Source organism: Felis catus, chromosome A3, assembly GCF_018350175.1.
Source record: "Felis catus isolate Fca126 chromosome A3, F.catus_Fca126_mat1.0, whole genome shotgun sequence".
Lineage (NCBI taxonomy): Eukaryota > Metazoa > Chordata > Mammalia > Carnivora > Felidae > Felis > Felis catus.
In genome coordinates this window covers 12,906,347-12,934,236 of record NC_058370.1, presented here as the reverse complement: position 1 = coordinate 12,934,236, position 27,890 = coordinate 12,906,347, and the positions used below count along the sequence as shown (strand labels likewise).

Sequence of the window (27,890 nt, the reverse complement as noted above, 5' to 3'; positions counted from 1 at the left end):
CTCATCTGTCAGTTGGGACGAGGGAGGCTAGGTTTCCTTTCATGCCCACGAGGCAGGGTCACACAGGCTGGCCCTCCACCATCAAGTTGGACCCAGTCGCAACAGAGGAGGCTTGTGTGGGTGATGGTGCCAGATGTTCCCGGCCCCTTTCTGTAGCCGAGTCTCTGCAAACAGGACCCAAGTCTGGCTCGGCCGCTGACACAGACCTGGCAGACCCTCCTGGGCCCTCCCCCAGGCAAGAGTGCCCAGGACCCCCCAGCCAGCTCCCTGACGGCAGGTGCCGTGACGGGTTGAGGGAGCTCGGCCACCCTCACCCCCGCCCCTCCCCCTCCTGACGGGCTGCTCCCCGGCAGCCTGTAGCTCCACTGTCCTTGAATGTTAGCCACACGCCATGGAGACCGGTCCCACCTGCCAGGGCCATTCCCGTGTTCTTTTCCAAAGAGCTGTGTGAACTAAAGGCCCTGTGAGGCTGCCCTCCTCCAGCCTGGTAGACCGCAGTGTTCCTGTCCCTGGAACAGCTCACTCCCCCCTCCGCGGTCATGGTGTCTGAAAAGCCCCCATTTGTCACCTCCACAGCTCTAGGGGGCTCTGGTGAAGCACAGATAGGTAACTAGGGGAGTGTCTCCCCATTACCCATTGGCTCCTGTGGCACTGTGAGGCACGTGTCCCTCAGCAGGGAGCAGGGCCAGGGGATGGTTAGGTTTTGATTGGAGAGAGGGTGAATGGGCAGGAAGGATCTAGAAAGATCTGGAGGCTGGGCCCAGGGCAGCAGGGAGGGGCTGCATGGGGCAGGGGGGGGGGGATGCTGGGGCAGCCCTGCACCGGGAACCTGGGCCTGGAAAGTGCCGGAAGGGAAAGAGCAGGGAAAATAGAAGGACAACACGGCAGTGCCCGCCCCACATGCTGGGCCGAGGCTGGCAAAGGCCTGCCCAGGAGGGGGCTGACCTAGGGGACTGGACCTTCTGCTGAAGCCCCCAGAACTTCGGAAAGTCAAAAGAACTGAATGCCGAGTGCAGGGGAGGAGGGTGAGAGCAGGGAGACCAGCGAGAACACCAGAATATTCTAGGCAAAAGATGATGGTTTGGATCCAGCTGGCAGCAGTAGGTGTAGAGAGAAGTATCCAAGTGGCCAATATCCAAAGCAGGAAGGAACGAGACATGGGGAGAAAAGGAACGTTCCTCCTGAGCCCTCTCATTTCAGGGAGCAGAGATTTTCCCAGAATCCCCCCTGAGCAGGGCCCTTGCACCTCATTTCTCAGAAGTGGGTCAACACCTACCAATCACAGGATTGCCCCAAGGGGCAGGATCCCGTGACAGGCTCACGGCCTCAAGAAAACCACCTTCATAATTTGTGGGGCCCGGCGCAAAGTAAACATATAGAGCCCCTTGGTCAAAAATTATTAAGAATTTCAAAACTGTAACAGCAGAGCCTTTAGCCAATCATGGGACCCTTCTGGGCACTGTGTGACTACAATGGGTCCCACGCGTCCCCATGAAGGCAGCCCTGTCCTCGCGATTCACCCCCTTGGCTGAGCATGGGGCCACCCAGACAGGCTGCAGGAGGGAGGGCGCAGGTGGTGGGGAGAGACCCTGGTGTGGGCACCATCAGAGAGGCGGCTGTCTCCACAGACTAGACAGAAATATAATTATATGTCATGGTAATACTACACGTTTCACGAAACTCAATGGGAACAATGCCACATATTCTAGAAATAAAATGTTACAATACCACTTTCACTCTGGACAGCCCTCTCAGATTCTTTTCGAAAGTGCTCAAATGGGCAGGCCTGGTGGGGGCCTCGAGCTATAATTGCCGCTTTGCAGATGAGAAAACTCTCCTTCGCTCAAAACCCGCCAGTGGCTTCCTGATTCTAGACATGAAGTGCAAAGCCTTCCAGTCACCTATGTGCCCTGGGCCCTGCCCACTCTGATGTCACACCCTCCCTAGCACTTTCTACCTCTGGGCCTTTGCACCTGCTGTTTCTGCTGCCCGGAATCGGTTATGCCAAGGTCTCTCCTCCTTGGGTCTCCACTCAAGGGTCTGCCCCAGAGAGGCTTTCCCTGACCATTTATTAAACTAGCTCGTGCATCTGTCCCTGACCTCCTACCTGCTGGATTTATCTTATTGGCATTCACACCATATGACGTGTGACACACCTGTGTGTCTATTGGCTTTTTGTCCCCGTCTCTTCCAGCAGAAAATAAACTCCACAAGCACTTTGCTGATGTGACTCTGGGCCTAGAACAGGGCCTGGCACCTAGTAGGGCCTTCATAAATATTTGATAAAGGATGCCGGTGAGGGAATGGGTTACTGAGCAGACCCTGAATCCCATGGGTTTCTGCAAACGCCTTGTGTGCCAGAATATGCCAGGTGAGGACACATTCTGGATAGGGTGGCTTTGCATCATCAGCTGCGTCCTCCTGCCAAGTCGGACCCAGCACCCAGTGACGCAGATCCAGCCCGATGGAGGAACATTCTCGTGGGGAAGCCCCACCCTGCAGGGGACCTGAGGCCTGGGTGAAACCGAGGGACTCCAGGAAAGTGGGTCCGGACCAGAACTATCACACCCAAGGAAGGAACAGAGACATAATCGTGGACTTTCCAAACCCTGAAGATTAAATTAGCGTAAATACCTCATGAGGGGGCGGCCGTCTCTTGATCCAAATCCTCCCTGCCATGGCCATTCATTCACTGGTCCATCCAACCAGAGTCAGCGAGTCCTCATCGAGCGCCTAGGGTGCTACACTTCTTCCTCTGTGCTAGGAAGTGGGGATACAGTCGTGAGCAAGGCAGGCTCGGCCCCCACAGAACCTGCAGTCTGCTCGGAGTAGGCCAACAATATGTGAGCTAAGAAATGCAGACGTAGGGGCGCCTGGGTGGCGCAGTCGGTTAAGCGTCCGACTTCAGCCAGGTCACGATCTCGCGGTCTGTGAGTTCGAGCCCCGCGTCAGGCTCTGGGCCGATGGCTCGGAGCCTGGAGCCTGCTTCCGATTCTGTGTCTCCCTCTCTGTCTGCCCCTCCCCCGTTCATGCTCTGTCTCTCTCTGTCCCAAAAATAAATAAACGTTGAAAAAAAAAATTAAAAAAAAAAAAAAAGAAATGCAGACGTAAATTGGATAAAGACCGGATCTTTGGCAGAAAGAAAGGGCATGCTCTGCTAGAGTCAATAAGCGACGGTATCTTCGGTCAATCCGGAGGGCCTCTTGGAGGCCGTGGCATTCCAACTGAGGCCTGAGTAACGGGGAGGGGCCACCCGTGGGAGTGGCAGACGGCAAGATACTTTCAGTCGGGAAACCGCAGCGGGTGCAAAGTTCCGGAGGCGGGAACGAGGACCGAGATTAGAGCCGGAGGAGCAGAAAGGAGGCCTTGGTGGTTGAAGGGCAGCAAGCCAGAGAGGCAGGGTCCGGGAGAGACTGGAAGGGCCGGGGCGCCCTCAGCGCTCGCCGTTCTGCCCGCCCAGGAGGCCACAGAGGTGTTCACGCAAGTGGGGAGTTGGGGTCCGACGCGCTCGGTTCTGACTCCAAGTCTTTGTGACCTCAGGTCACTGAACGCTTTCAGACTGTTTTCTCGTCTGTCAAATGGGACTAATAACTCTGTCTTCTCCCAGGCACCATGAGAGTCGGTGAGGATTAGTGGTCAGAATCCTCAGCAGCAGGGATGTGCTGTCCCCCCTGCTGCACCCCTCATTCCCTGATTCTGTCCACTAAAGCCAACGGGTAGTGACTGGACATCTGCAGGAAATGTTAAGAATCTACCGCGACAGGACTCCGATCGCTAAACTCCGCGGCTAACAAGCACCGACAGCACATACTGACCGAGCGCTGTACTAACACGCCCAGTATGGCACCGGGCAGAGTAGGCGCTCAAGATGCGGCTGCTGGTGGTGTTTGTGGTGGTCCCAACCCCACAGCGGCACCTTCCTGCCAGACCTCCGGCGGGCTTCCTCTCCCTCCGCCCTGGCGACAGGCACGTCCTTCGGGACCCAGGAGGCCGCTCTGTCATGAAAAGGCCTTTCCCACCACATCCCGGTGAACGGGAGTCGCTAACACATGAGGTGAACAAGAATCCGGGCCCTTGCAGTGAAAGAGACGGAGAGTGAACGATCCTCTCCGCCAGGTGGTGGTAAGTGCTCGGGAGGAAAATAAAACAGGGTGAGGGGAGACGGGGTGACAGGAAAGAATGCGGGATGATGTGACGTTTGAGCAGACGCGAGGAAAATGAGGGAGCAAAGCATGAGGTCATCTGGGGGAAGAGTGCTCCAGGCCATGGGGACATGTGCAAAGACCCTGAGGGAGCACCCAAGGCAAGAAGGCCACAGAGCTCCCTTCTGCTTTCCCATGACAGCCCGCAGGCCTTTCCTTAGTCAGGGGACCTCTTCAACCCTTCCCCTCCCCCAGCCCCATGTCTGCCAGGTTCTGGGATCAGAGTCAGATTCTCCCATGGTGCACCTGGCCAGCGAGTCCATGAAATCCAGTGGCCACTGTGTTTCCACTTGCTAAATGTAACGCTGCAACCATGGCCCTGGAACTGATCAGGGATCAGTATTTCCGAGCTGTGTGACCATGGGTGAGTCACTTAAAACTAACTAACTGAGCCCATGTCCTCCTCTGTCAAGAGGAGCTTAGCAGTACCTACCTTGAAGGGCGGGTAAGAGGGTTACACCCGATGATGCCTTTATAAAAGCCAACTGGCCGAGAGTCCAAAAGACACTAAGCGCTCAGTCCTGGACGCTGCCGTTAATCCACAGAAGTCTGGGAAGGCCAGGCTGGTCAGAGGACAAATCCTTTTTTGAAGAAATGAGTTGTACACCCTCACCTCATAGGTGGGGGAACAGAGGCACAGAGAAGGACGGCTTGGGCTCTGTTGCCCTACAGCCCTCTCCTGACCCTCCAGGAGATGTTACTAAGTGCCCAGAGAAGTCCATTTGGGATAGACCTGACTCACCTCCCCACAAAGCCCCCAAACCCCAGAGCCCTTCAACGGCAGCCTCCAGGGGCTCTGGGAGGCTCAGCCAGGACAATCTGGCCCACAGCGCCACCTGGTGGTCAGCGCTTCCAGGCCGGGGTGGGGCGCCCGTTTAGTAATTGGCGGGTTCCTGGTCACAGCCCTCATGAGCACCTCATTTTACAGTTTGCAAGGGTCTTTCACATCCTCATACATCCAGTTGCAAGGGACGAAAGAAGGGAGAGAAGGAAACGCACAAAAGAAAAATAAAAAGGGAAGAATATAGAGCCTAGCTCACAGACGTATGTCGTGGGACAAAGAAAAAACAGAAAATCTAGGTAAGAAAGAAAATGGAGGCGAAAGAGACAAAAATAATCAAGAAGGAGAAATAAAGAAAAATGGAAAAAGAAAAAGATAAAATATCCACACCAAGTCAAGCCAAACCCAGGCCAGATGGCAGAGGACAGTGCCCATCAACCAGGCAGTCCCAGCCCGGGCCTCAAGGCTGCCTCTCTCCCAAATGTGGGCACCCAACAGCCAGCATTTGGGCTGGAAGCTGGTAGGCAGGACCTGCCAGACAAGAGCCCAGGTGAACCGGAACCTCCTGTCACTACACAGTCTCTGGCGCCACCTGCTGGAAGGATGGAGCACCACATTCATCCCCTGGAAGTCAAATTTGGCAACCCTGGACCCTGTTGGTTCTCCTGGCCAACAACACAGCCAGGTGGGTAAACCCCTCCATTTCTCAGAGAAGGAAACTGAGGTTCCAAGAGAGGCGGTGACCTCTCAGGAGATGGCACTCAGCAAGTACAGAACCCTTCCAGGTCCGGGGGGCAGGTGAGGGTATCCGACTTCAAAGGTCTCAGCCCAGATCCTCATGGCCCTCCACAATCCAGCCCAGCCCCAGAACCAAGCCAGGCGCAGAGCATGCGGTCATAGGCACGTGGTTCTCGGCTCGGACAGTCATGATCCTTCTTTTATTTTCGCCACGGTTCACCGATGCCCAGCACTGGGCTGGACACTGGGCACACAGCAGACAGGAGGGGATATGGCTCCTGTTCTCAAGGTGCTCCTACTGGCGGGAAAGGAGGATGGCAAACACCTAAGCAGTTACATTTAGGTAAAACCATAAAGTGGCCAACACACCCCATCCCGCCTTTGGCTTCCTGAGTGGCTGGCCCCTGGCACCATGCACATCAAGGAGCCATATCTGGGCTCCGCTGGACAGTTGGAAGAAACAGAGGCTCAGAGAGATTCTGGAAGTCCAGCTGGGAGGTTCAAGAGATTCATCAGCTGCAGGGTTTTGCCCGCCCCTTGATGTGCCATCGACCAGCCCAGCAACCCCAGTCACCGGGTCCTCCTTCAGCCGACATCACCGTGGTGACTCCAGAGCTGAGGACCCGGACAGTTAAGAGGCAGCAAGGCCTGCCCGGAGCCAAGGAGGTCAGGTAAAGGAATGTGCCGGGTCAGGTGGGGCTGCGAGGGACGAGAGAGCTGGCGTCTTGCCCGAAGGAGGTGGCCCTCCTCGGCCACAGCTGACACATGGCATGGCAGAAATGTGGGCCAGTGGGACCAGAACTTCTCAATTTTCAAAAGGAACAACAACAAAAAAAAAAAACCAGAATTTGGAAGTGAAATCTGCCACTTCTGGAGGGTCTTGTTCAAAATTATGAAAACATCATGTCTGGGAAAACAAAACCAAAACCCACACCTGTTTCCAAGTTTCAGCCCTCAGGCCCCAAGTCTGAGACCTCCTGTAAAACGCCCCCTTGCACCTATTCCTTCCCTTTTGTGCTGTGAAAAAAAAGGCCTTCCTGAGACCAAAGCAGGTCCTGGGCTTTTACACCCCCCCGCCCCCCCCCGCCCCCCCCCCCCCCCCCCCCCAGTTTGCAGACAAAGCTGGATGGGACTGGGTTAAGGCCACAGAGGCCCTACCTCTCAGCTCCAAACCAAAGCTGCCTCTGCCTATCACTACCTGACAATTCCCTTTCTCAGTCCTGGTACCCAGGGTGCAGAATAGGCAGAAATTGGCTGCTTCCTATACAAAGCGCCTGCCTGAAGGAAGCCATTAAATCCTCCTCGTTGACCCCAAATATAGATGGAGGCAACAGCTCTCCCCTCAAAGGGTTTTTCGCTGGATCTAAACACTGGCCTCAAATAATTCCAAATAATCAGTCCGTCGCTGTGCCTAAAATCCTATCGGGATTCATTCCCAACTATTACAGTATGGAGTCTTTTGAAACCTGTAATTGAAAGACACAGGGATCTCTCTCTGGGAAAGACCCAGTCTGGGCCTTGAGAGCATAAGCTCTGAAATGGGTTAACTTGGAAGGAGTAGACACTAAAAGAGAAGGCACGCCGGTCTGAAATGACAGAACTGGGTGTGGGCATCGTGGTTCAGGGGGTTCGCAAGGGCAGCTGGCTTCAGGGAGGGTACCCTAAGGGAGCCTTTCATAGATGTCAGTGTTTTCCAAAGTGTGGGAAAGGAGGAAAAGACAGTAAGGAGGGAAGAGGGAACCATAAGAAGGAGCAGAGGGGAAGGGAAGGAAAAAAGGAGGGAGGGAGGGAGGGAGGGAGGGAGGGAGGGAGGGAGGGAGGGAGGGAGGGAGAGGGAGAGGGAGGCAGGCATAGGACAAGCCTAGGGAAACAGGTCGGCAGATCAAACCCGGCCCAGGGGTTGAGATTTCTCTGGATGGGCAGACGGGAGCCAGGAAGCTTCATAAGGATGGGCAGGGCACGAGCAGGTGCCGTGAACCAGTCACAGCCCGAGACCCAGACAGGTCCACGTGTGCATGCGCAGAGTCTGTGCTGGCATCTATTCTGATTGGCCCGTTTGCGGCAGCCTGGATCCTGATTGGCCGAGAACCAGCCTCTGTGTTGCGTGGACCTCCGACCCCACCCCAGATCCCAGATCCCAGATCCGAGACCGCAATGGGCCTCGCAGGCTGCAGCAGAGGGCAGCTCGGTAGCACCCCTCGGACCTATCCGGACCCCTGGGCACATGGAAGAGCAGGAACCCTGACATGACACCCAAGAGAAGGCAAGGGATGCCTGGGAAAATTGCCACATTTTCCACCATCGCAGCGAAATGGAGCTTGGAATGGAAAATAAAGGTGAACGCAATATAAAAACCCCTATTGCCCCGGCACGGCTGAGGCACAGACCTACTGTGCACTCTTGGGTAGCCCTCGCCACTCTTCCCCTGCAAGAGAAAACATGTATTGTCCCCGTGTTAGAGGAGGAAACGGGTTCAGGGGGGTAACGTCACTGTTGCTTGGGGCTCAAGGACTCCTCTGGCTCAAGGACTCCGACAGGATCGATGGGAACCGTCCCCAGTATGGTCTTCAAAGCACGAGCTCATTCCGCCTGCGACGCTGGCCACCCCGCCCCGCCCCTCACCACCAGAGTCAGCCCCAAAGGAACCCTCCACAGATCAAGATCTTTGTATTATAAACTGACTTTTAATAATAATAAAAAAATCTATCATGACTTTAATGAGAAGATCTGTACATTTTAAAGTAAACCAGTGCACAACGCCCTTGCCCTCAGGGGCCCCTCTCCATTTCCCACCAGGGGGCTAAAGCGGGTCTTCATTTGTGTCCCTGCCACCTGGGTCCAGCCACAAGCCCACGTCTTGCCATCTCGGCCACAGTGGCAAGTGATGGAGGGTGGTCCCTGGAGGCCCAGGGGGCCAAGATGCTGGTGGGGCTTCAAGTCTCAGGGGCAGTGGGCAACCCAGACCTGATCTCACCCACCACACAAGGGTGGAGAATAGATACCCCTCCCTTCTACCTCGGCTGGGGAGGGGACAAACTGCTGAGGAGGTCCCAGTGTGGGTCCCTGTGCCCAGGAGGCGGGCAGGGTGACTTCCTGTCTCTCTGGCTGGCTGAGAAATCCCAAGTGCCCTGCTCTGAGCTAACATCAAAAAATAATAATAATAATAAGTTACAGAAGCCACCACCCAGCGTTTCCCAGGGGCCCTCCTACCTGCAGGACAGACACCTGTGCGGGACAGCATCTCAAGTGGGCGCTTCAACCCCCTCCCACCCCCAGCCCTGGTCCACCTGCCTCTCAAACCCTCACAGCCAGGCCGAAAGGGAGCAGGGTAATTCAAGCTAATATTGACCGGCTGCTGGAGAACTGAGGCGGGGGGGAAGGGATCCTAGCCAACACCTGTGAGTGATACCTTAAGACCCTAATATTAAAAAAGATGAAATACTGACATTTGTTGGATTTTCAATAATTTAGTTTTCTCTTTTAGTAGAAGTGGGAAAAGTCATCAACACTACCTTATGTTGGTCCCCTGTTAGACAATATACCTTTCTTTGAGATTTAAAATGTCAAATATATAATTACACAACCCAGAAAAAAAAAAAAATCTCGACGACACCAACAACATAAAAACCCCAAAACAAACCATAGAGAGTTCACGCCATATAAATAAAGTCGGAGCAAATCTCGCGCCCAGGACTGGTGGCTCGAGTTCCAATGGCGGTGATGTCAGAAGCTGGTGTGGCTCTGGAGTATCCTCTTGGTGACAGGTGGTGTGCCCCATCCCTCCGTCTTTCCTGGCAGAGGCCCGGCTTCTCCCAGTCCACCGAGCAGGTTAGTACAGGGTTAGGGGTGAACTGGCAGCTAAGGTGAGGAGGAGGAGGAGACACCGCGTGTCGCCTGGAATGTGGACTTAGAAGGAAACCAGGGGTTTCAAAAGTGCAGGTTGAACCATCCTGAGGGAGCTGGGTGCGCAGGCCTCCAGCTGCAGCACCCGTGACATCCCCCCTCCGTGTCCCGGGGACTTGTGGGCAGGAGCCCAGGTCCTGGCTGCACCCGTCAGTGAGCTCCGTGGGTCCCCGGCACCCCCTCGGGCTTCTGGCACAAGCGTGGAGAACGTGCCGGCCCAGGGCCGACCGGCCGGCTCATCGGAGAGCGGGGGCTCCGCTTGTCCACACAGGAGGTGAAGACGCAGGCTGACGGATCCGGGAGCAGGAAGGAGCGTCGCAGCCGGCTCTGCAGAAGGCCGGCGCGGCCCCCTGTGGCTTCCCAAAGCCCAGCTCCGGGGGGGGGGGGGGACGCAGCCGAGCACCTGGCACCTGTCTGCACGTTCAGAGGTCTCCGTCCACCGGAGGCTGGCAGAGGCGGTAAAGCCTGGCGGAGACGGGTGAGGAGCCCCATGAGCAATGGCCCGGCCGCCCATTCTTTTTGAGCACATAATCCGCGCCCAAGGAACACAGCTCGACGGGTATAAAAAGATGCGGGGTGAAAACCCCCCACGCTGCTGGTGCTTCCCCCCCCCCCCCGGGCTGTCTGGCCCCCTCCGGACCGGCAACGAGTTTGCAGACACAGATGCGTCTGCACGTGCGTGTTTGGGGTGAGGATACATGTGTGCGCGTCCGTGTACATGACGGGATACGTGTGTGCGCGTCCATGCACACGGCGGGAGCTGTGCGCTTTCCCACGCTGGTGGTGGCAAACTAGCCACAGCGCTCCGCCCTTGGGAGTTTTTTCACAGATGGGGGGACCCTCTGCAGCACCACACGGGGGGCCCCCGGGTTCCTTCGCGGCTGCACCGGCAAGGGCCTGGGCTTCACCCTCAAGTAAGAGGGAGCCACTCGTGGGTCAGATCTGCTGTGGGGAGAATGATGGCAGGGGGACCGGACCGGAGGCCGCTGTGGTGACACAGGCAGGACAGAGAGGCAAGGCAGCACGGTGGTCAGGAGCGCGGCCCCTAGGCCTCCACTGCCAGGGCGCAGGGTCCCAGCTCCGCCATTTTCTAGCTGTATGACCTCGGACAAGATACTTAACCTCTCTGTGCCTCAGTCCCCCCAGCTGCCGGCCGGAGACAATGCTCACAAGGTTGTTGTTTGGCGAAGAACTAAGAACGCTGCCTGCAGTGGTGTTTGTTGCCCCCCCAAAGTGCGTCCCCATAAACGAGCGGTGGGGCCCCGCGTGAACACCATGGGGGCTTCCTGGGGTGAGGCCAGGAGTTCCGGCCAAGGGCTTGGGGGGAGCAGCCACTCACCGCGGTGCACCCTGGGGCATCTGATCCTTGACTCGGAGGTTTTTGGCCAGAATCTCCACCCTGGGTCCCTGGGAAGAAAGGAGGAGGCTTGGGACCTGCCTCTACACAGAGTTCGGGGAGGAAGTGTGTGGGTGCAGGTGGGGTGGGGTAAGGGGAGTAACGGGAGGCCCCAGAAGCTGAGATCCGGGGCCCCCCCAGATGGGGAGAAGGTCCAGGTCTGGGGCCCTTCATGCCACCATGCCCTCAGCCCACGAGACCCCGGAGAGTCCCTGGAGGGTGGGGCCACCTCACCTGCTTCCGCATGATGTCCGTGGCCTGCATGATGCACTTGGGCAACAGCCCGTGGCTCCGTGCCAAGATGGCCGCCTGCTCCAGGGAGACGCTCAGGGTGCTCCTGCAGGGGAGGGGCGGGAGGGGCCGTCGCTGCCGGGCAGGCCTCATGCCCTGCTCTCTTGCCCTGAGAACTGCCCCACGTGCCCCCAGAAAACTGCTGGACTTGTTCCTTCCTCCTCAGGCGTCTTCTCCCTGAGAGGCCCCCCAACCCCCCTGTCCCCTCCCCCATCCACCCCAACACCTGCCCCTCTTTCCCCCCCACAGCCAGCACTCCCGCACACAGTAGGCGTTTTCCTGCTTTACTAAGGCGTCAGCACCAGGCGGCCGTTGCTCCCTTTCGCCTGTTTTGTTCTCTGACACTCCCAACGGCCAGCTCAGAAGAGGACCTTGGTAAATAAACACTTGTCGGAGGAAACAACTGAAGTGATTCCCTTAATCGCTTGGCCTCCCAACTTGTCGACAGGACATATCCTTTCATCCCTCACGTCTGTTCTGAACAAGTCTACAACGTGGGCACTGCAGCCAGACCCCCTGGACTCAGAGCTCAGCCACATATAATCACTCTGTGGCCTTCAGCAGGTAAGCTGCCTTCTCCAGACCGGTTTCCTCAACCGCGAGACAGGGGCAGACCAGTATCGAGGTACTATTGACCTTCGGACCGGGGGACGTGGGGGGCTGTCCTGCCTCTGACCACTAGATGCCAGCAGTGCCCTCCTCGCATCGGGACACGGTGCCAGGTGTCCCCTGGGGGGCAAAACCGCCCTCGACTGAGAACCCCTGGAAGAGGCCATATCACACCAGCTTGCTACAAAGAGGAAATGAGTTAATCCATTGACAACGGTGCTGCCCAGTACACAGCAAGCACTCGCGACGAGCATTTATTGAGCACCTGCTGTGTGCCAGGTGCTGCTCAGTGCCAGGCTAGGGCAGCGAAGCGAAACAAGTTCCTGCCCTCACAGAGCCGGCCGACACTGGGCGGGGGGGGGGGGGGGGGGGGGGGGGGTGACTGGGCGTAAACTGACACACAAGCCAAGCTCCCAGCATGTGGGATGGTGGTGGGGCTGCTGAGGGGAGGAGGAGGGGAGGGGAAGGGGGGTGGGGGGGAGAGGGTACGGTTTTAAACTGGGAGGTCAGGGAGTGTCTCAGAGAAGGTGACTCCCACCCCTGGGGACAAGGAGCAGGGACAACGGGCAGAAAGTGGGGGAGTGTCCACGAGGCATGGAGGCCAGCTCCGCCCCAGCGAAGACCAGCGCGTTAATGGCGAACGGATGGTCAGGCAGAACCACCCTGCACAGGTGCTCATTCACACCGAGCACAGAGAGCCAGAGCAGGGCACCTAGGACCACGCAGCCCTGCAGTCCCGCTGCCCAGACTGAGGCCGAGAGGGAGGGCCAAGGCTGTGGCTGGGCTCAACAGGCAGGGCCAGAACCAGGATTCAGCCCCCGGCCGCCTGCCTCCCCGCTCCCGGAAGCCCGGCCAGCACCCTGCCCCCCCAACTCCAGGGTCACAGCAGCTCACCTCTGCATGCCCGTGCCACACATGGCGATCTGGCAAGCGCCCAGGCGGTAGCAGAGCTCCGAGGAGATGGGGATGAGGCCGGCGCCCAGGCTGCCACTGGGACCAGGTTTAGGGTGGACGAAGGACTTCATGAGGCGGCAGAGCTCATCCAGGGCATTGATGGGGCGTATCAGCTGTGAGGCACACACACACACACACACACACACACACACACACACACACAGACCCCAGGGCATTGAGAGGAGGCCCCCACCAGCCTTGCTCCCCATCATCTCCCTCTCGCCCGGCTCTGTTATTGTAGCTGTCCTCCCGGCTCACCTCTCCGGGGGTTACAGCCCGGTTAACCTTCCATGACTCCTGCTCAAGGACCATCTGTGGCTCCCCACTGCCCCGCAAGCTGGTATTCTGTGTTTACACTACATTTCCAGCCTAGCCTTCCTACCTAATTCTTCCCACCTGCCCCAGTGTGCCCCTAACTAAGCCGGAAAGAAGTGCCCTCTGCTGTCCTCTCCCAACAGAGCCTTCCTGGGAAGGACCTTCACCTCCATCACCTGCGCAGGCACAAAATGGTGGTTTGCCCGTTCTCTCTGTGTCACCTTAATATTCTGCCAGCCAGACCACGAACTCCCAGAGGGCCGTGCCCCCCAACTTCTCCGGGAGCCCCCAGCCTCCAGTCCCGAGGCCAGTACCCCAAAAGTGCCGTCAAATTCGAGGTCTGCCTGCGCCTGGGACAAAAGGCCCGGAGCACACGCCCTCAGAAGGGCAACTGTGACACGTGGGAATGTGGGCCGCACACAGCCAGATCTCTCCATTTCTCAAGAAAAGCTAGAAGCCTCCATTTCACGGGAAAGCTTTTGATTTTGAAGTGCTGGCAATAGGGGCGCCTGGGTGGCTCAATCGGTTAAGCGTCCGACTTCAGCTCAGGTCATGATCTCACGGTTTGTGGGTTCAAGCCCCGTGTCAGGCTCTGCGCTGACAGCTCAGAGCCTGGAGTCTGCCTCAGATTCTGTGTCTCCCTCTCTCTCTGCCCCTCCCCTGCTTGTGCTCTGTCTCTCTCTCTCTGTCTCAAAAATAAATAAACATTAAAAAAAAATTTTAAATGCTGGCAACAAATTTCAATCCAACAAAAAGACCACCACACGGCCACATCTGGTGGGGGCGGCTGCTGCAGAGACACGCTTGGGTAAACAAGGGAGAGAAGACAGGCACAGGTGCACCCATGCCAGCAGGGGGAGAAACATCTAAGGAATTCCGAGGTGGGTGGGGAGGAAGCTGGAACTCCTAGAACGGGGAAGGAGTTCTCCCGGGAGGGATATCCCTGGAGGGGGGGACTACAGAGGCCTCAGGGGCTTTTCCGCCAGGATTCGTGCTGGGCCGGGACCCTGGGCCCCATCTGCTGCACCTCGACCCTGCCAGCAGCCCGCAGCCCGGCCCAAGCTCCGCAGCAGGGTGAGGGAAGGGGGGCACACCTGGTCTATCTTCACCGCCGTCGTGCTGGCATCCGTAGGCAGGTTAGACCGTTCCAGATAAAATGCCCTGAGAGAGAAAGATGGGGGTGGCGGTGAGGGCGGGGCCCCTACCCTACTGCGGCCGCTGCCCCTCTGTTCCCCCAAAGACTCACGCTGGGAGCGCCTTGCACGGCTCTCCCCGTCCGGCCACCTGCTCCTCCAGCAGCGGGGGGTGGGGACAACAGGGGCCTCCTGCGTACTCCCCCCCCCCAACAGGCACTCCTCCGATGCCACCTCTCCCTGCCTGCTGTCACAATCAGCACCCTGCCTCCCCACCGTCTATCCCCTTGTCCTACTGAGTCTCTCATCACTTGGCACGTTACAGCGCTCTTCGTTTACTGGTCTATTGCCCCTCTCCCCCTCTAGAAACAGGGCTCAGCCAAGTTTTTTCTGTGAAGGGTCAGAACAGTAAGTGTTTCAGGCTGTGTGGACCAGACTGTCTCCATCAAGATGCTGCTCAGATCTGCTGCTGTAGCCCAGAAGCAGCCACGGACGGTACAGACGCAAAGGAACGTGGCTGTGTGCTAATAAAACTTTATTGACAACGCAGGGCAACTGCTGCTCTAGAATCTGTGCTCCGTGAAGAACAGGCTTTGTTTGGCCACTGTGGTCTCCTGAGCAAGCATCCAGAACAGAGCCTGGCCCACAAAAGCTCTCGATTAACGCGTGCTGAATAAAGGAAGGGATGGATGTGGGAGTGCTCTTGGAGGCAATGTTTCAAATATTCAACAAATGGGGGCGCCTGGGTGGCTCAGTCGTTCGCGTGTCCAACTTCGGCTCAGGTCGTGATCTCACAGTTAAGTGGGTTTGAGCCCCGAGTCAGGCTCTGGGCTGACAGCTCGGAGCCTAGAGCCTGCTTCAGATTCTGTGTCTCCCTCTCTCTCTGTCCCTCCTGTGCTTGCATGTGCACTCTTTCTCTCTCTCTCAAAAATAAACATTAAAAAATATATATATATACATTCAACAAACAGCACAAGACGGACTGATGGCATTGACCAATCCAAAGAGACACCAGTTGTAATAATACAGCTGGATGTTTTCCCTGAACAAGCAAACGAAAGCGTCACTCTCCCATCTCCAGATGGTGAAGCTGGGCCCCGAGACAGTAAATCCCGATCTCCTGATCTTCAATCTACCTTCTCCACAGGGGAAGAAGGTGAGGCAGAATTAGGAAGGAGCCGGGCTGGAGGGGTGGTGGTGATAGCCGCCTCCCCGGGCCGGAAGCTTCCTTCTGGCAGATGTGGCCCCTGCTCTCCGCTTCTCTCTGGGGGTTTCTTTTGAGCAGGGCCAAGGCCTGGGGCTCACCTACTTCCTCCCAGGCTCAAGAAGGCCAGGACCCCTGTTCCAACTCCCACCCCACACAGAACGAAATACACAGCTCCTCTCAATTGGAAGAATCTGCTTTGAAGGGAAACAGACCCAGTTCAAAGCTCAGCTCAGCCACTGTCTACCGTGCGACCTTGAGCAAGCTGGGTATGCTCTCGGGGACTCAGTCTCCTCATCTGTGAAGTGGCTAGAATGGCCTCCTGTGACTTCTGGGAGAATCGGCACAGCCCGTGTACACAGAGGGCCTAGCAGACAGCAGGTGCTTAAGAAAGGGTGTTTTGTGCGCTCCCACACTGGGGACCTGCCCGGTGCCTTACGTGCTGATGCCTGCCCTGCCACGGCAGTGCCCAGACTCCTGTCCCCAGCACGCAGCCCAGGCAGATACCTACCTGAGCTTGCGGTAATACTGCTGCACCTTCTCCAGGGACTGGGCGTTGATCTCCTGCTGCAAATCTTCCACAGCCTGGCTGCCTGGAGGGGGTGGCCCCTCCACATTCTCCAGAGCTATGAAGGAAAAAGTCGAAGAGCAGGTGGCCGGGTCCCGGGGTGCTCAGAGGCCTCGGCTCCCCCCGCCGGGCCCCACCCGGCACCCCACGACTCACCCTTCGTGAACAGCACGGTGTGCAGCCTCAGGCTGCCTCCGCCCTCCAAGCGGGAGGGCAGCTTGGAGAAATGGTAGCTGTCGAGGAAGAAGACGACCTTCAGCGCCTGCCGGCTGCCCTCGATGTGGTGGAAGACGTTGGTGTCTGTGGGAGGGCACAGTGGGACAGGGCGGCTCACTCCCTGGGCCTGGGGGGAGGCCCGCTCTACCTTCGCCGGGCAGAGTGGCGTCCCCGCACGTCCCCGCTCTCACCACCTCCGCGGAGTAGCCTCGGAATCTCTTGGCTCCCACCTTCGGGGAGGCATCCTGGGACCTCCCTGCCTGCCCGCCCTAGAGCACTGGTCAGCCCTCCCTGCCCTCCCTCCAGCGCTGGCCTCGGACAGCCCCGCCCTCCCGCACACAGGAGAGGAGCCTCTGACTTCTTTCCGCCTCCTTCTGCAGGTGCTGGTTTCCACCGCTTCGTTCTTAGACCTGGCGCGGGTTCTGCCCCCCTGGGGAGCGGCCAGGGTCCCCGGAGCTTCACCGCACTCCTTGTACCCCTGACCTGGGAGCCCAGGGCCTCTACCTGGCAAGACCTACCCTCGAACAGGACCTGCATCTTATCTGCACCCATAAGGAAGAGTTTATGGCAGGAGTGGCAAAATTACGGCATTCACACCCCATCCTGCAAAATCACTAACCGGTCAACAGTTGCCCCTGAGCCCAACTCTGCCTGTGGACAGGCAGCCACTGCCAGTCAATTCCAGTTGGTACCTCAGAAGACACTTGCTGTCCATCTAGACTCCGGTCTGTGCATTTTGAACAGGATGACATCAGCCCCAAGGAGGTGGAAATTGATTCATGGATGGATGGATGGATGGATGGATGGATGTGTGGACAAATAGATGGATGGGTGGGTGGGTAGATGGACAGATGGATAGGTAGATGGCATGGATGGATGTGTGGATGGATGGATGTGTGGATGGATAAATGGGTGGATTGGGTAGATGGATATATGGATTGGATGAATGGGTGGATGGATGGGCTGGCTGGCTGGTTGGGTGGGTGAGTGGACAGAGAGATGGGAGGATGGGATGGATGGATGGATGGATGGATGGATGGATGGATGGATGGATATGGATGGATGGGTGGATGGATGGGTGGATGGATGGATGGGTGGGTGGATGGGTGGATGGATGGGTGGATGGACAGATGGATAAATTGAATTGATGGGTGGGTAAACAGATAAATGGGTGAATGGACTGGATGGATGGATTGGATGGATGGATGAATGGATGGATGGATGGATGGGTGGGTGGATGGACGCATGCATGGGCTGTCTGGATGGGTGGGTGGGTGGACAGGTAAATGGGTGAATGGGATGGATGGATGGATGGATGGATGGATGGATGGATGGATGGACGGATGGGTGGGTGGATGGATGGATGGATGGATGGATGGGTGGACGGATGGATGGGTGGATGGATGGGTGGATAAATTGAATTGATGGGTGGGTAAACAGATAAATGGGTGAATGGACTGGATGGATGGATTGGATGGATGGATTGGATGGATGGATGGATGGATGGATGGATGGGTGGATGGATGGATGGATGTGCAGGTGAAAGAGTAGGTGGGAAGGAGGGAGGGAGAAAGTCAGGGAAAAAATTATGGTATAAACCCTTAGGAAATCTTAAGAAGTCTTCACTCCAAAGAAGTATCTCTAGGGCAGAATTTTAATAAGAATTGGGTATTGGCTGTTATTCCAAGAACTGTTGGAGATGACTGGGTTTACACAAAACGAAACCCCTCTTTCCATACATGCCCCAAGGTTCGGCTTTGGGACTCATGTTGGGAGCAAGAGGTTTGAAAGTCCAGATCCGGTTTAGCCTTGGGCAGCTGTCCTGGTGGCAGGGTGGCCCCAGAGCAGTCACCTCCATCCCAGAACCCCAACTCTCACAGTAGGGATGTTATGAATCACTCACTGGCCACGTAGTTCTCATCCATCTGTTTAAAGGAAAAGGTGACATTGTCCAGCTCTGACAGGGTCACCCAGATGTCCTCCAGCATGGTCCGTTCCTCCTTCTGTATAAGGGAGACAGGGTGGAGGGGTCTCAGATGCCACCCCTATCCCGAGATTTCACTTCGAGATTCTGTGATTCAACTCTAGTCAACACACCAGACTGCGTACCTACCAGGCACAGGGTCCTGCGCTGGGCTGTCCAGGGCTGGACGTGAAATTGCGTTTGCTCTAGGCTTATCCTGTACCTCCCGTGGTCAGAACCCATCTATGTTCTAATGTGCACCGATCCATCTTAGCCATTTCAAGCCTAACACACCCAACAAAAGTCCCCATTTTCCTGCCCACCTTCCTCCAACAGGCCCACTTTGGCGAAGCACACTAGCATTGGCCCAGGGGACCAAGCCCCCAACCTTTAAGGATTTCTCAACCTCTCTCTCCCCTCACCCTATACAGATCACCAAGCCCCCACCAGCTCAGCCACCAGAACACTCTGCTGGCCCACCCACCGCCCCCCACCCCCCCCCAATGCCCCCAGTACAAGGACAACACCAACCTCTTTGCAGGTCTCCTTCTGCCACCCTCGCCCCCCAGCACAGGGCAGACATGGATAACCTGGAGAGGCGGGGAGAGCCTCTGAACCCTCTCTCTACTCCCCGAATAGTCCCAAGCCCTACAGATGTGGCCAGCCTGATCTCCCAAACCATACCCAGCCTGCTCAGAGCCTTGGCACATGCTGTTCCCTCTGCCCAGAACACTTCCTCAGACCACCCAGCCCACCGGCTGTCTCGGTACCCAGGTCTCGGCTCAAACATCCCCTCACTAGAGAAGCTGGCTCTGACCCCTGAACCCAAAGAAACCCAGTCGCTTCTACAACTTCTATAGAACTCTCCTCCTTTCCATCTCCCTTCAGTTAGCTTCAGACCCGCAGCACCCAGCCCAGAGCCTGGCACATCATGGTGACTGATGAATTAATGCACTGGGCCCCATGTCCTCATCTGAGAAGAGGAAAGTGAGGGCTGGCTGTCCCAGCTGCCTTTTGGTCCCGCCAGGGGTGCTTTCGGGAACCAAATGTGAGTGGATCTCAGGCCAGGCAGACATCTGCATGCAACACTGGCCAGCAGAGGGCGCGCCTCGGCCACACTTTCCAGCCCAGCCTGGGACAATGCCCAGGAGGCTCAGAGCTGCAGAGGCTGCGGGGGGAAGCTCAGCCGAGGGCACACGGCGTGGAGGAGCAAACAGCACAGAGCAAGTGCCACTGAGGGCCGCATTGCTGGGGGGTGTCAGCTCCGGACACCGGCACCCTCAAAGGCTGAGAACTTGACTCTGCCTCCTTGGGGCTGATTCCGAGCCCTGAGAGGGGACAGACAGGGGAGTCAGGGATAAAAGAGAAGATGCAAAGAAAGCAGGGTGCCCTAGGGGTTAACCGGGCTCAGAGTCAGACTCCCAGAGTTCAAACCTGACTCCCTGGACCTCGGCGTTCTCATCCTTGAGATGCGGATGGTAAAGGACCCACCTCAGGGCTACCGTAAGGATTAAAGGAGATGCTGTCTGCACCAGGGAATCTCACCTGACTGTTCCAAAAGCAGGCTCTCCGACCTCCCCGTTTCCATTCTTGCCCTTCCATAGTCTCATCCCCACCCAGCAGCATGGGCGGGCGATTCATTAAGCGTAGAAGTCAGACCCGGGTCCGTCCTCTGCTCAAAACCCTCCCGGGGCTCACAGCCACCCAGGAACAGCCAAAGCCCCTACCACAGCCTGGAAGACCCTGCACAGTGTGTCGCAGTTAATTCTCAGGACCCCCCCCTCCCCCACCCTCCCCCGGTTCCCTCTGCTCCAGCCATACTGGGCACCCTGTTCCTCAGACACTGCACGCAGGCTCTTGCCTCAGGGCCTTTGCACCTCCTGTTCTTCGCTGCCTGGAAGCTTCCTCCCCATATCCTCATGGCTCACTCCCCCACCTCCTTCGATTCTTAGTCAGATGTCACTTTCTCAGTGAGGGCTTCACTGGCCACCTTCCTGCCCCCTTCCGTGTTTTTCTCCTTAGCCTTTATCCTCACACACAGAGGTGGCGCTGCTGACATTTGGGGCCAGGTTAACTGTTGGGGAGGGGCATCCTAAGCACCGTAGAAGGTTTAGCAGCATCCCCAAGCCCGGACGCCAGAAGTATCCACGTCTTCCCTCCGTTCTGACAACTTAAAATACCTCCAGACATCACCACGTGTCTCCCAGGAGGTACACTTGCCCTGGTTAACTGAGGACCACTGGTCCGTATCGTTCATCTCACTTAGTTACGTCTGCCCCTCCCCCACCGGGATTTAAGATTCTCGACTACAAGGGCGCGGTCTTGTTCGCCGCTGGATGCCCAGCGCCTGCAACGGTGGCACACAGTAGGGGCCCAGTAAGTGCCGAACGCACGGCGAGGTGCGCGAGGGCCCGGGGCAGCAAGCGAGAGCTCTCCCGTACCGAGTTCCGGAAGGCGCCGCCTCGCCCCCTCACTCACCGCGGCAGCCGGCGACAGCAGGGACTGGCAGTGCAGCAGCACTCCGGTGGCCGCCACCTGCTCCAGCCACTTGCGGCTGGCATCCCGGCTGCTCTCCTCGTACTCGCCGTTGTTGTTGTAGCGGTAGCTGAGGGCCGCCAGCAGCTGCTCAGAGAAGGTGCACACGGCGGCCACCAGGGCCTGGCAGAAGACGGCGTCCCTGCGCAGCTGCAAATCCGTGTCTGCGGAGAGGGCAGGGCGGGGGCCCCGCTGGGCTGGGCGCTCCCGGGCCATCAGCAGGCTCCCGTCCCAAGGCCCGGGGGGCCCAGAACCGACCCCCCCCCCAGCGCCCCCCTCGGGGCCCCAGCCTGCCAGAAGTTAATTGATCCCGGCAAACAAACGCCAACGTCACAGAACCCAATTCTCTAAAGAGCAGGCCAACTGGCCAAAAAACTCAATTAGCTCAGTGATCCATCCACCTGTCTCTTCAAAAAAAAAACAAACAAACTTTTTTTTAAGGCTTTCCCAGAACCCTTACCCCGCGTGTCGGGGATTTCTCTGCCCTGAGAACCACAGTGACACCAAGCATTGCCACCAAGAGCCATGCTTCAAGAAAGGCAGTTGAGCATTTTCTGTGTTTCTGAGCAGAACGCCTTCTTCCTTCCCGCCGCCCCCCGCCCTGCCCCTGCTCTGGACACGGTTGGCAGAACTGGCCAGTTTCCATCAACCAGTTGTGCGGGATCCCAACCTTCTGGAAAAGACCCTTTGTGATCACTGGCTTCTGCCAACTGGGTTTCAGTGACCAATTTTGACCTAGACCCCACTGTAGCTGCCCTTTGGCTGAGACTTTCTGGAAAGAAGGGAGGGACAGAGAACACCTCCAACCAGCCCGCCCCACCCCCCCACCAGCCCCCTCCTCCTCCCCACTGTCTGCCGGGTAGGGACTCCCAGGCTGGGGCTGAGGGCGCTACGGACAAGGAGCCTCCCTGCTCATCACCCTCCATCCCGTGTCCTCATCCAGATCCAACCAGGCCCGGGATATGGCCAGAGACAGGACTCCCGGCTCCAGGGCCCTGAGGCTTGTCGCCTGGGCGCAAGAAAACGACGTGAGGTCTCCGTGGTTCTGAGAGGCGCTACGGGCCACGAAGTTACTTTTCCCCCGTGCAGGCCCTGACGACCACGGGAAAGGCAACACGGGCCGGCAGAAGAGGCTTCCCTGTACCGAGGTCAGGATCACCCCTGCCAGGACGGCCTCTCCCGGACACGCAGACGTCGCCCCTCCCTCCAAAGCCCTCACCTGTGCATTTCAGCAAGGCCAGGAGCAGCTGGTTTTTCCCATCTGGAAGGAGAGGGCAGAGCAAGGACGGGCTGAGAGGAGTCGGCAGAAGGGCGCTCCCCACAGCCCCGGTGCTCGGACCCTCTGCGGTAAAGCCCTGGGTGCTAAAGAAGCTTGTGTCGAATGGATTCCAGAAACCCCAGACACCCAGGGGACGGAACCCCAACTGGCAGCTGCACCTGTCTACACGTGCCCACCAGGAAGAGGCCGAAACCAGCCCCTCCAACTTGTGGGCCCAGCCCAGGAGCCTGGGACACGCACGTGGGCACACAACTCACATGTGTGCCTACACACAGGTGCCTCCTTGGCCACTTAGGCACATTTAGGGCCCTGCACGTGCCCGGACAAAGCTCAGGCCTTCCAGAGACGGAACTAACGTCATCCTCTCTTTCCTTCACAAAGAGGCTCTCAGGCCCAGAGGGGGCTTACAAAAAAAACCAGAAAGGCCTTCAGAGTTGGCCTCTTAAGATACCTTCTGTCCTGGGGCACCCGGGTGGCTCAGTCAGCGAAGCGTCCGACTCGGTTTCGGCTCAGGCCATGATCTCACAGTTTTGTGAGTTCAAGTCCCACATCTGCACTAGCAGCTCAGAGCCTGCTTGGGATTCTCTCTCTCTCCCTCTCGCTCTGCCCCTCCCCCACCCATGAGGTCTCTGTCTCTCTCAAAATAAATAAATAAAAACGTTAAAAAAAAAAAAGAAGAAGAGGAAAGATACTTTCTGTCCTGGAGAGGCCCAGGGCACCTGGCTGGTGTGGTGAGGACAGCAGCAGCCACAGACATTCATCCACTGGGGACTCACCGTGCACCACGTGCTGAACAAAGCACCTTACCTGTAGTGACACTTAATTCTCAAGACAACACATGAGGGAGGAGGCACCATGAGCCCATTTTACATATGAAGGCACTGAGGCACAGAGAAGTCTAAGAATGTGCCCAGATCACAGAGCCCCGAGTGGAGAGCTGGGATTCGGCCATCCCGCTCCAGTGTCCACGCTGTTAACCGACTACAGTTTGGAAAACAGGCCAGCTCGGGGCCAACGCCAACTTCCAACTCAGAGGCTGCTGTTCTTGGGGGCGGTGGCCCTGAGGCCTAGCACCTCCTGCTGTCCTGGGGTCCCTCCAATCCAGGAGGCCCAGGCTGAAAGGCTGCCGAGGGCCAGAGAGGTGAGGTCAGACGCGTGAAGCAGACACCAGGCCGCAGGGAGTGTGGTGAATGACCCCCTCCGCCCCTCATCTCTAGCCGCGCGTGACTGTGGGACGGCAGGGGGCCAGAATTCTAGACTTTTACGTGAGATCTCAGATTATGAACGCTGGCAGTGAATTCACATTTCTTAATGCTATAGCATCTAAACCTACCTGTGGGCCCCTAGCTTGTGACCTTAATAACAAATAGAAGGAAGCCACGCTTTTGGAGGCCGAGAAGAAAACCAGTTCAGCCTTCTCGGCCTCCTAACTGTGCAAGGAAGCCTGGGGCACCCAGGACCCGCAGCTCCCGGGTCAAGGGCGCACAAGGCCCAGTGCCAGGACACTCAGCCGAGAAAGGGGCACCCACTCTTCTCGTTCCCCTGGGCATGGACAGACATGGGACACGGAGACTGACTCACTCCTGACCTTTCTGCGTTCACCACGTTCAGAACTGAAGGCCACAAAACAGCTTTCCCCGCCCAACCAACCTTCCACATATCTCTGAATGTTGTCCACCAGGGTCTTGATGGAGTTGGGGAGGTTCCAGGGGTCCTCCTGGATGCTGATCTGGATCAAGCTCCGGCCGCGAATTGTACACTCTTCTTTCTGTTTGAACTCTGGGGCACGAAAGGGACAGAGGTAGCATTGAAGAATGATGGCACAAAGGCCTACGTCCCATCACCACATTCCAAAGCTCAGAATCCTAAGTCAAGGAGGCTGGCAGGACCCTTGGGAATCAACTGGTCCACGGAAGGCAGATCCATGGTGAGTGTGCTACGATTCCCAGGGCTGCACTCATGGCAGACATCACTAATCCATCTCAGCACTGCTTCCTGCTCATCTGGCCTGCAGCTCCTCACAGCTGTCACCGATCCAATGCAGACATTACAAATCAATCACTGCATCCTCTTTCCCAAGCCTGGACATAGAGAACAATTCTCAGGTACAGCCTCCTTGCAGCCACAGCCAGTCGAGCTGGCACACGAGTTACAACCCGGTCTACCCTTTTCCATATAGAGAGAGGGAAGCCCTCACAGACCGACTTGCCTGGAGTCCCACAGCTGGGTAACGACAGAGATGGGATTTGAACCCGGCCCCAGCAGGGCTATTCAAAGGCCAGGCCTCTGTCCCTGGGCCTCTTCCCTGCTATGAAGTCTCAGATTTCTTGAGATCTTAGTGGTTTCTCTCAATGTGACATTTCTGCTTTTGAGGCTCATCCCCTGGGAGAGGTGATCATGAGGCAGAAGGAGGGGCAGGGGAGCCAGGGCCCCGCCTCACCGCTTCCTACTCTTACTTAGGAGCGACCGTCTGCTTCTTTTCCTATGTCCTGCACTCAACCAGGAGCTCCCTCAGGTCGGGGGCACTGTCACATTCATCTCAGGGTCTCGAGCACCCAACGCAAGGCCTGGCACAAGCTGGTTCTTGGGAATTAGCTAGTGGACGCATGGATGGATGGACGGATGGTGAGCAGGGGAGCGGACATGTAGATGAGTGGCTGGCTGGCTAGACAAACGGACGGTGGGTGGGTGGGTATATGGACGAGTGGGTAAGTAGGTACAGAGATGGATGGGTAGGTGAGTAAACAGGAGGAGAGGCTGATGTGAGCACATAAATGTCGAGTCCTTTTCTCTCAATCGTTTCAAGAATAAACTGCCAATTTGGTGCTGCTAAATCCTCACCACTCCTTCAACTCACCGACCCCTCTCACGGAAGAACAAAGAGCTGTGGGCAGGCCTCAGTGACTAATGACAGTTTAATCACATTTTTGGTCGATGCTTCCATTGGGTTTAGCATTATGGTAATCACTACTTTATGGCATGTTATACTGGTTTTCCACACATAGAGTTTAGGTAAGTTCCTTAAAAATTAAATTTAAAAAAATTTTTTTTAATGTTTTTATTTATTTTTGAGACAGAGAGAGACAGAGCATGAGCAAGGGAGGGGCAGAGAGAGAGGGAGACACAGAATCCGAAGCAGGCTCCAGGCTCTGAGCTGTCAGCACAGAGCCCGATGCGGGGCTTGAACCCACAGAACGTGAGATCATGACCTGAGCCGAAGTCAGGCACTTAACCAACTGAGCCATCCAGGTGCCCCTCTATTTTTTTTTTAAAGCTATTTATTTATTTTGAGAGAGAGAGAGAGAGAGAGAGAGACAGAGACAGAGACAGAGACAGAATGCATGTGGGGGAGGGGCAGACAGAAAAGGAGACACAGAATCCGAAGCAGGATCCAGGCTCCGAGCTGTCAGCACAGAGCCCGACGCGGGGCTCGAACTCATGGACTGTGAGATCATGACCTGAGCCAAAGTCGGACACTTAACCGACTGACCCACCCAGGTGCCCCAAAAATTAAATTTTTAAAAGGGAAATACTTGGGGTGGCTGGGTGGCTCAGAAGGTTAAGCATCCGACTCATGATTCCGGCTCAGGTCATGGTCTCAGGGTTCGTGAGTTCGAACCCCACACCGGGCTCTGTGCCGACAGCACGGATCCTGCTTGCGATTCTCTCTCCCCGTCTGTCCCTCCCCTGCACACTCTCGGTCCCAAAAATAAACAAACATTTTTTAAAAAATAAATAAAAGGGAAATACTTTTCCAAAAAATGCATGTCAATAATAATAAAGACAGTGTGGTGCTTAAAAATGTGAACATGTACGTAGGATCTGTGAGCGCGGTCTAAGATGATGCAGGTGGGGACTGGGTGTGTGAAGCATGGCAAACTGCACCATCCTTCCCCTCATGTTACGAATGGGCAGGTGGAGGCCCAGAGAGGCTCAGGGACCAGCCCAGGGGTCCGCAAAGAGCCAGAAAGGAACCGTTTCAGGCTTTGCGAGGCATATGGTCTCTGTTACACACAGTCTCTGTCTTTATTTTTACAACTCTTCGCTAAAAACAAAACAAAAAGTCATTCGCAGCTCACAAAAACAAAGCCCAGGGGCTGAACCTGATGAAGGTTCACGGCCAGGGGGCAGGAGAGGGAGGAGGCGGGGACTCTGACCCAGGTGTCCCGCCCCCGCAGCACGTGGTCTCCCTGCTGGGTGTCAGACACCCTTCCCAGCCCAGGGGCTCCTCTCTGCTCACCTTGCAGGCTGTGGTCCATGGGGAAATGCTTGGTCTCTTCAAAAGCTCTGCTCATGACTGGCCCCTTGAGGAGTGTGTGGATGGAGTCCACCTGGGAGGCAGGAGGTTCCGGGTCAGTCTGGCCCCTGCCCCAGCTCCTGGCTTATCTGTCCTCACTAGGGGTGATGGGAGGAACCCAAGGTCAGGCCAGGGGTGGGACAAAGGTCCTACCTGGTTAAAGAGATGCTCCAGGCAACCGTGAAGCTTGTCCTGCTTGTCTGACGGGATCCGCATGTCACAGGGCAGCTCGTCGCCTGGAAGAAGGAAGAAGCCATGGCCGTCAACCATTCCCGCCCCATCCACACCTTTCCAACCGCTTTCCCAAGAAGGCGGTATAGCGGCAGAGCTCCAAAACCCAAGGCGGGTTCGGAGTCTGGTAGACTCAGATCCTGGCTGTGTGGCACTGGGCAACTCACTTGACCTCTCTGAGCCTCAGTTTCTTCATCCGCAAAACAGACAATAGCAACTCAAGTATTAGTATTACACAACAGCAACAAGCCACTGCTATTATTCTGTTCTGCAGAGAAGGAGACAGGGGGCCAGACAAAAGGAAGTGGATCCCAAGTCCCCGGATTCATCCCCCGGCTGCTTCAGTTAAACCAGCTGCCACATGTAAGCTCCCGCCTAAAACCTCCCCAGGGACACTTTCTGCGGCTAAACATCTTATGTGATGAAACATTTATCTCAAGTTCAGCAATATCGTCAAATTTACTTGAGCTTCCTTTTTTTCTTCTTCTGTTAAGCTGAAGTATAATTAAAATTAAACTTTTGTGCATAGACCAGCTCTGGAAGAGCACAGAAGACAGCAGGGACAGTGGGAGACTGGGAACCAGGGGCCGGGTGACAAGGGCGGGAGAGAGGCTTGTCATCACCCACCCTCTGGTGCCTTCTGAAATAGGAACCAGATGGGTGTGTGACCTGTTCACAAAATAAAAATCGTGAGGGCTAAGATGAACTAAAATAAAAATGACTTTCAGTCTTTCGGCAAAAGCTCTGAGTACAGTCTCATCTAACCTATAAACTATTATTTATGTCTGTGTGTCCATCCGGCCAACCATCCCCCTGTCCATGTGTGAAGAAATACGTGCTCAGTGATGATCTCCAAATACCATTGATGGTCACTTTTGGAGGGGGGGGGGTGCCTCTAACTTACTTCCATGCACTTTTTTGATGGACTTTTGTGGGTCATTTGAAAGGTTGGTTTGAGCATGTGTCATTTCTATGGAGACCATCAGGTCACCCTACTTGAGTGACCTCAGAGTGGCCATCATAATCTGTCACTGCATCATGAATGTTTCATGCGTTCTGTGTCCGTGACATTCATGGAGAACGTCTGCTCCAGGGGCGCTAGGGTCTTTGTCTTTCCATTCACCGTGGATGTCCCAGAACCCAATAGGTGCTCAATAAACAGTCGCTGGCTAAGGGAATGGAAGGAAATACACTACCACGCTACGCAAAATAATACGAAATCTAATAAAATAAAACAAAACAAAATCCCGGCGGAGAGATGGCTCCCCTGGAGCA

At 56.4% G+C, this 27,890-nt stretch overlaps 1 protein-coding gene and 1 long non-coding RNA gene across 2 annotated transcripts in view; one reads left to right on the top strand and one right to left on the bottom strand.

The window, feature by feature from the left end:
* The first annotated feature begins 7,599 nt into the window (after positions 1-7,599).
* Positions 7,600-9,361, top strand: LOC111559758. The gene is made up of 2 exons (XR_002740937.2): positions 7,600-8,057; positions 8,231-9,361. It is a non-coding gene; the product is annotated as an uncharacterized LOC111559758 (long non-coding RNA).
* The window catches only part of PREX1 (phosphatidylinositol-3,4,5-trisphosphate dependent Rac exchange factor 1), a 184,461-nt gene continuing 164,956 nt past the window's right edge, over positions 8,386-27,890 (bottom strand). The window contains 13 exon segments of the mRNA XM_023251134.2: positions 8,386-10,089; positions 10,964-11,031; positions 11,255-11,357; positions 12,815-12,987; positions 14,284-14,350; positions 16,038-16,152; positions 16,251-16,394; positions 18,214-18,313; positions 20,752-20,972; positions 22,028-22,069; positions 23,738-23,866; positions 26,328-26,418; positions 26,538-26,620. Coding sequence (XP_023106902.2) covers positions 10,047-10,089; positions 10,964-11,031; positions 11,255-11,357; positions 12,815-12,987; positions 14,284-14,350; positions 16,038-16,152; positions 16,251-16,394; positions 18,214-18,313; positions 20,752-20,972; positions 22,028-22,069; positions 23,738-23,866; positions 26,328-26,418; positions 26,538-26,620 — 1,379 coding nt within the window. The 3' untranslated portion in view covers positions 8,386-10,046.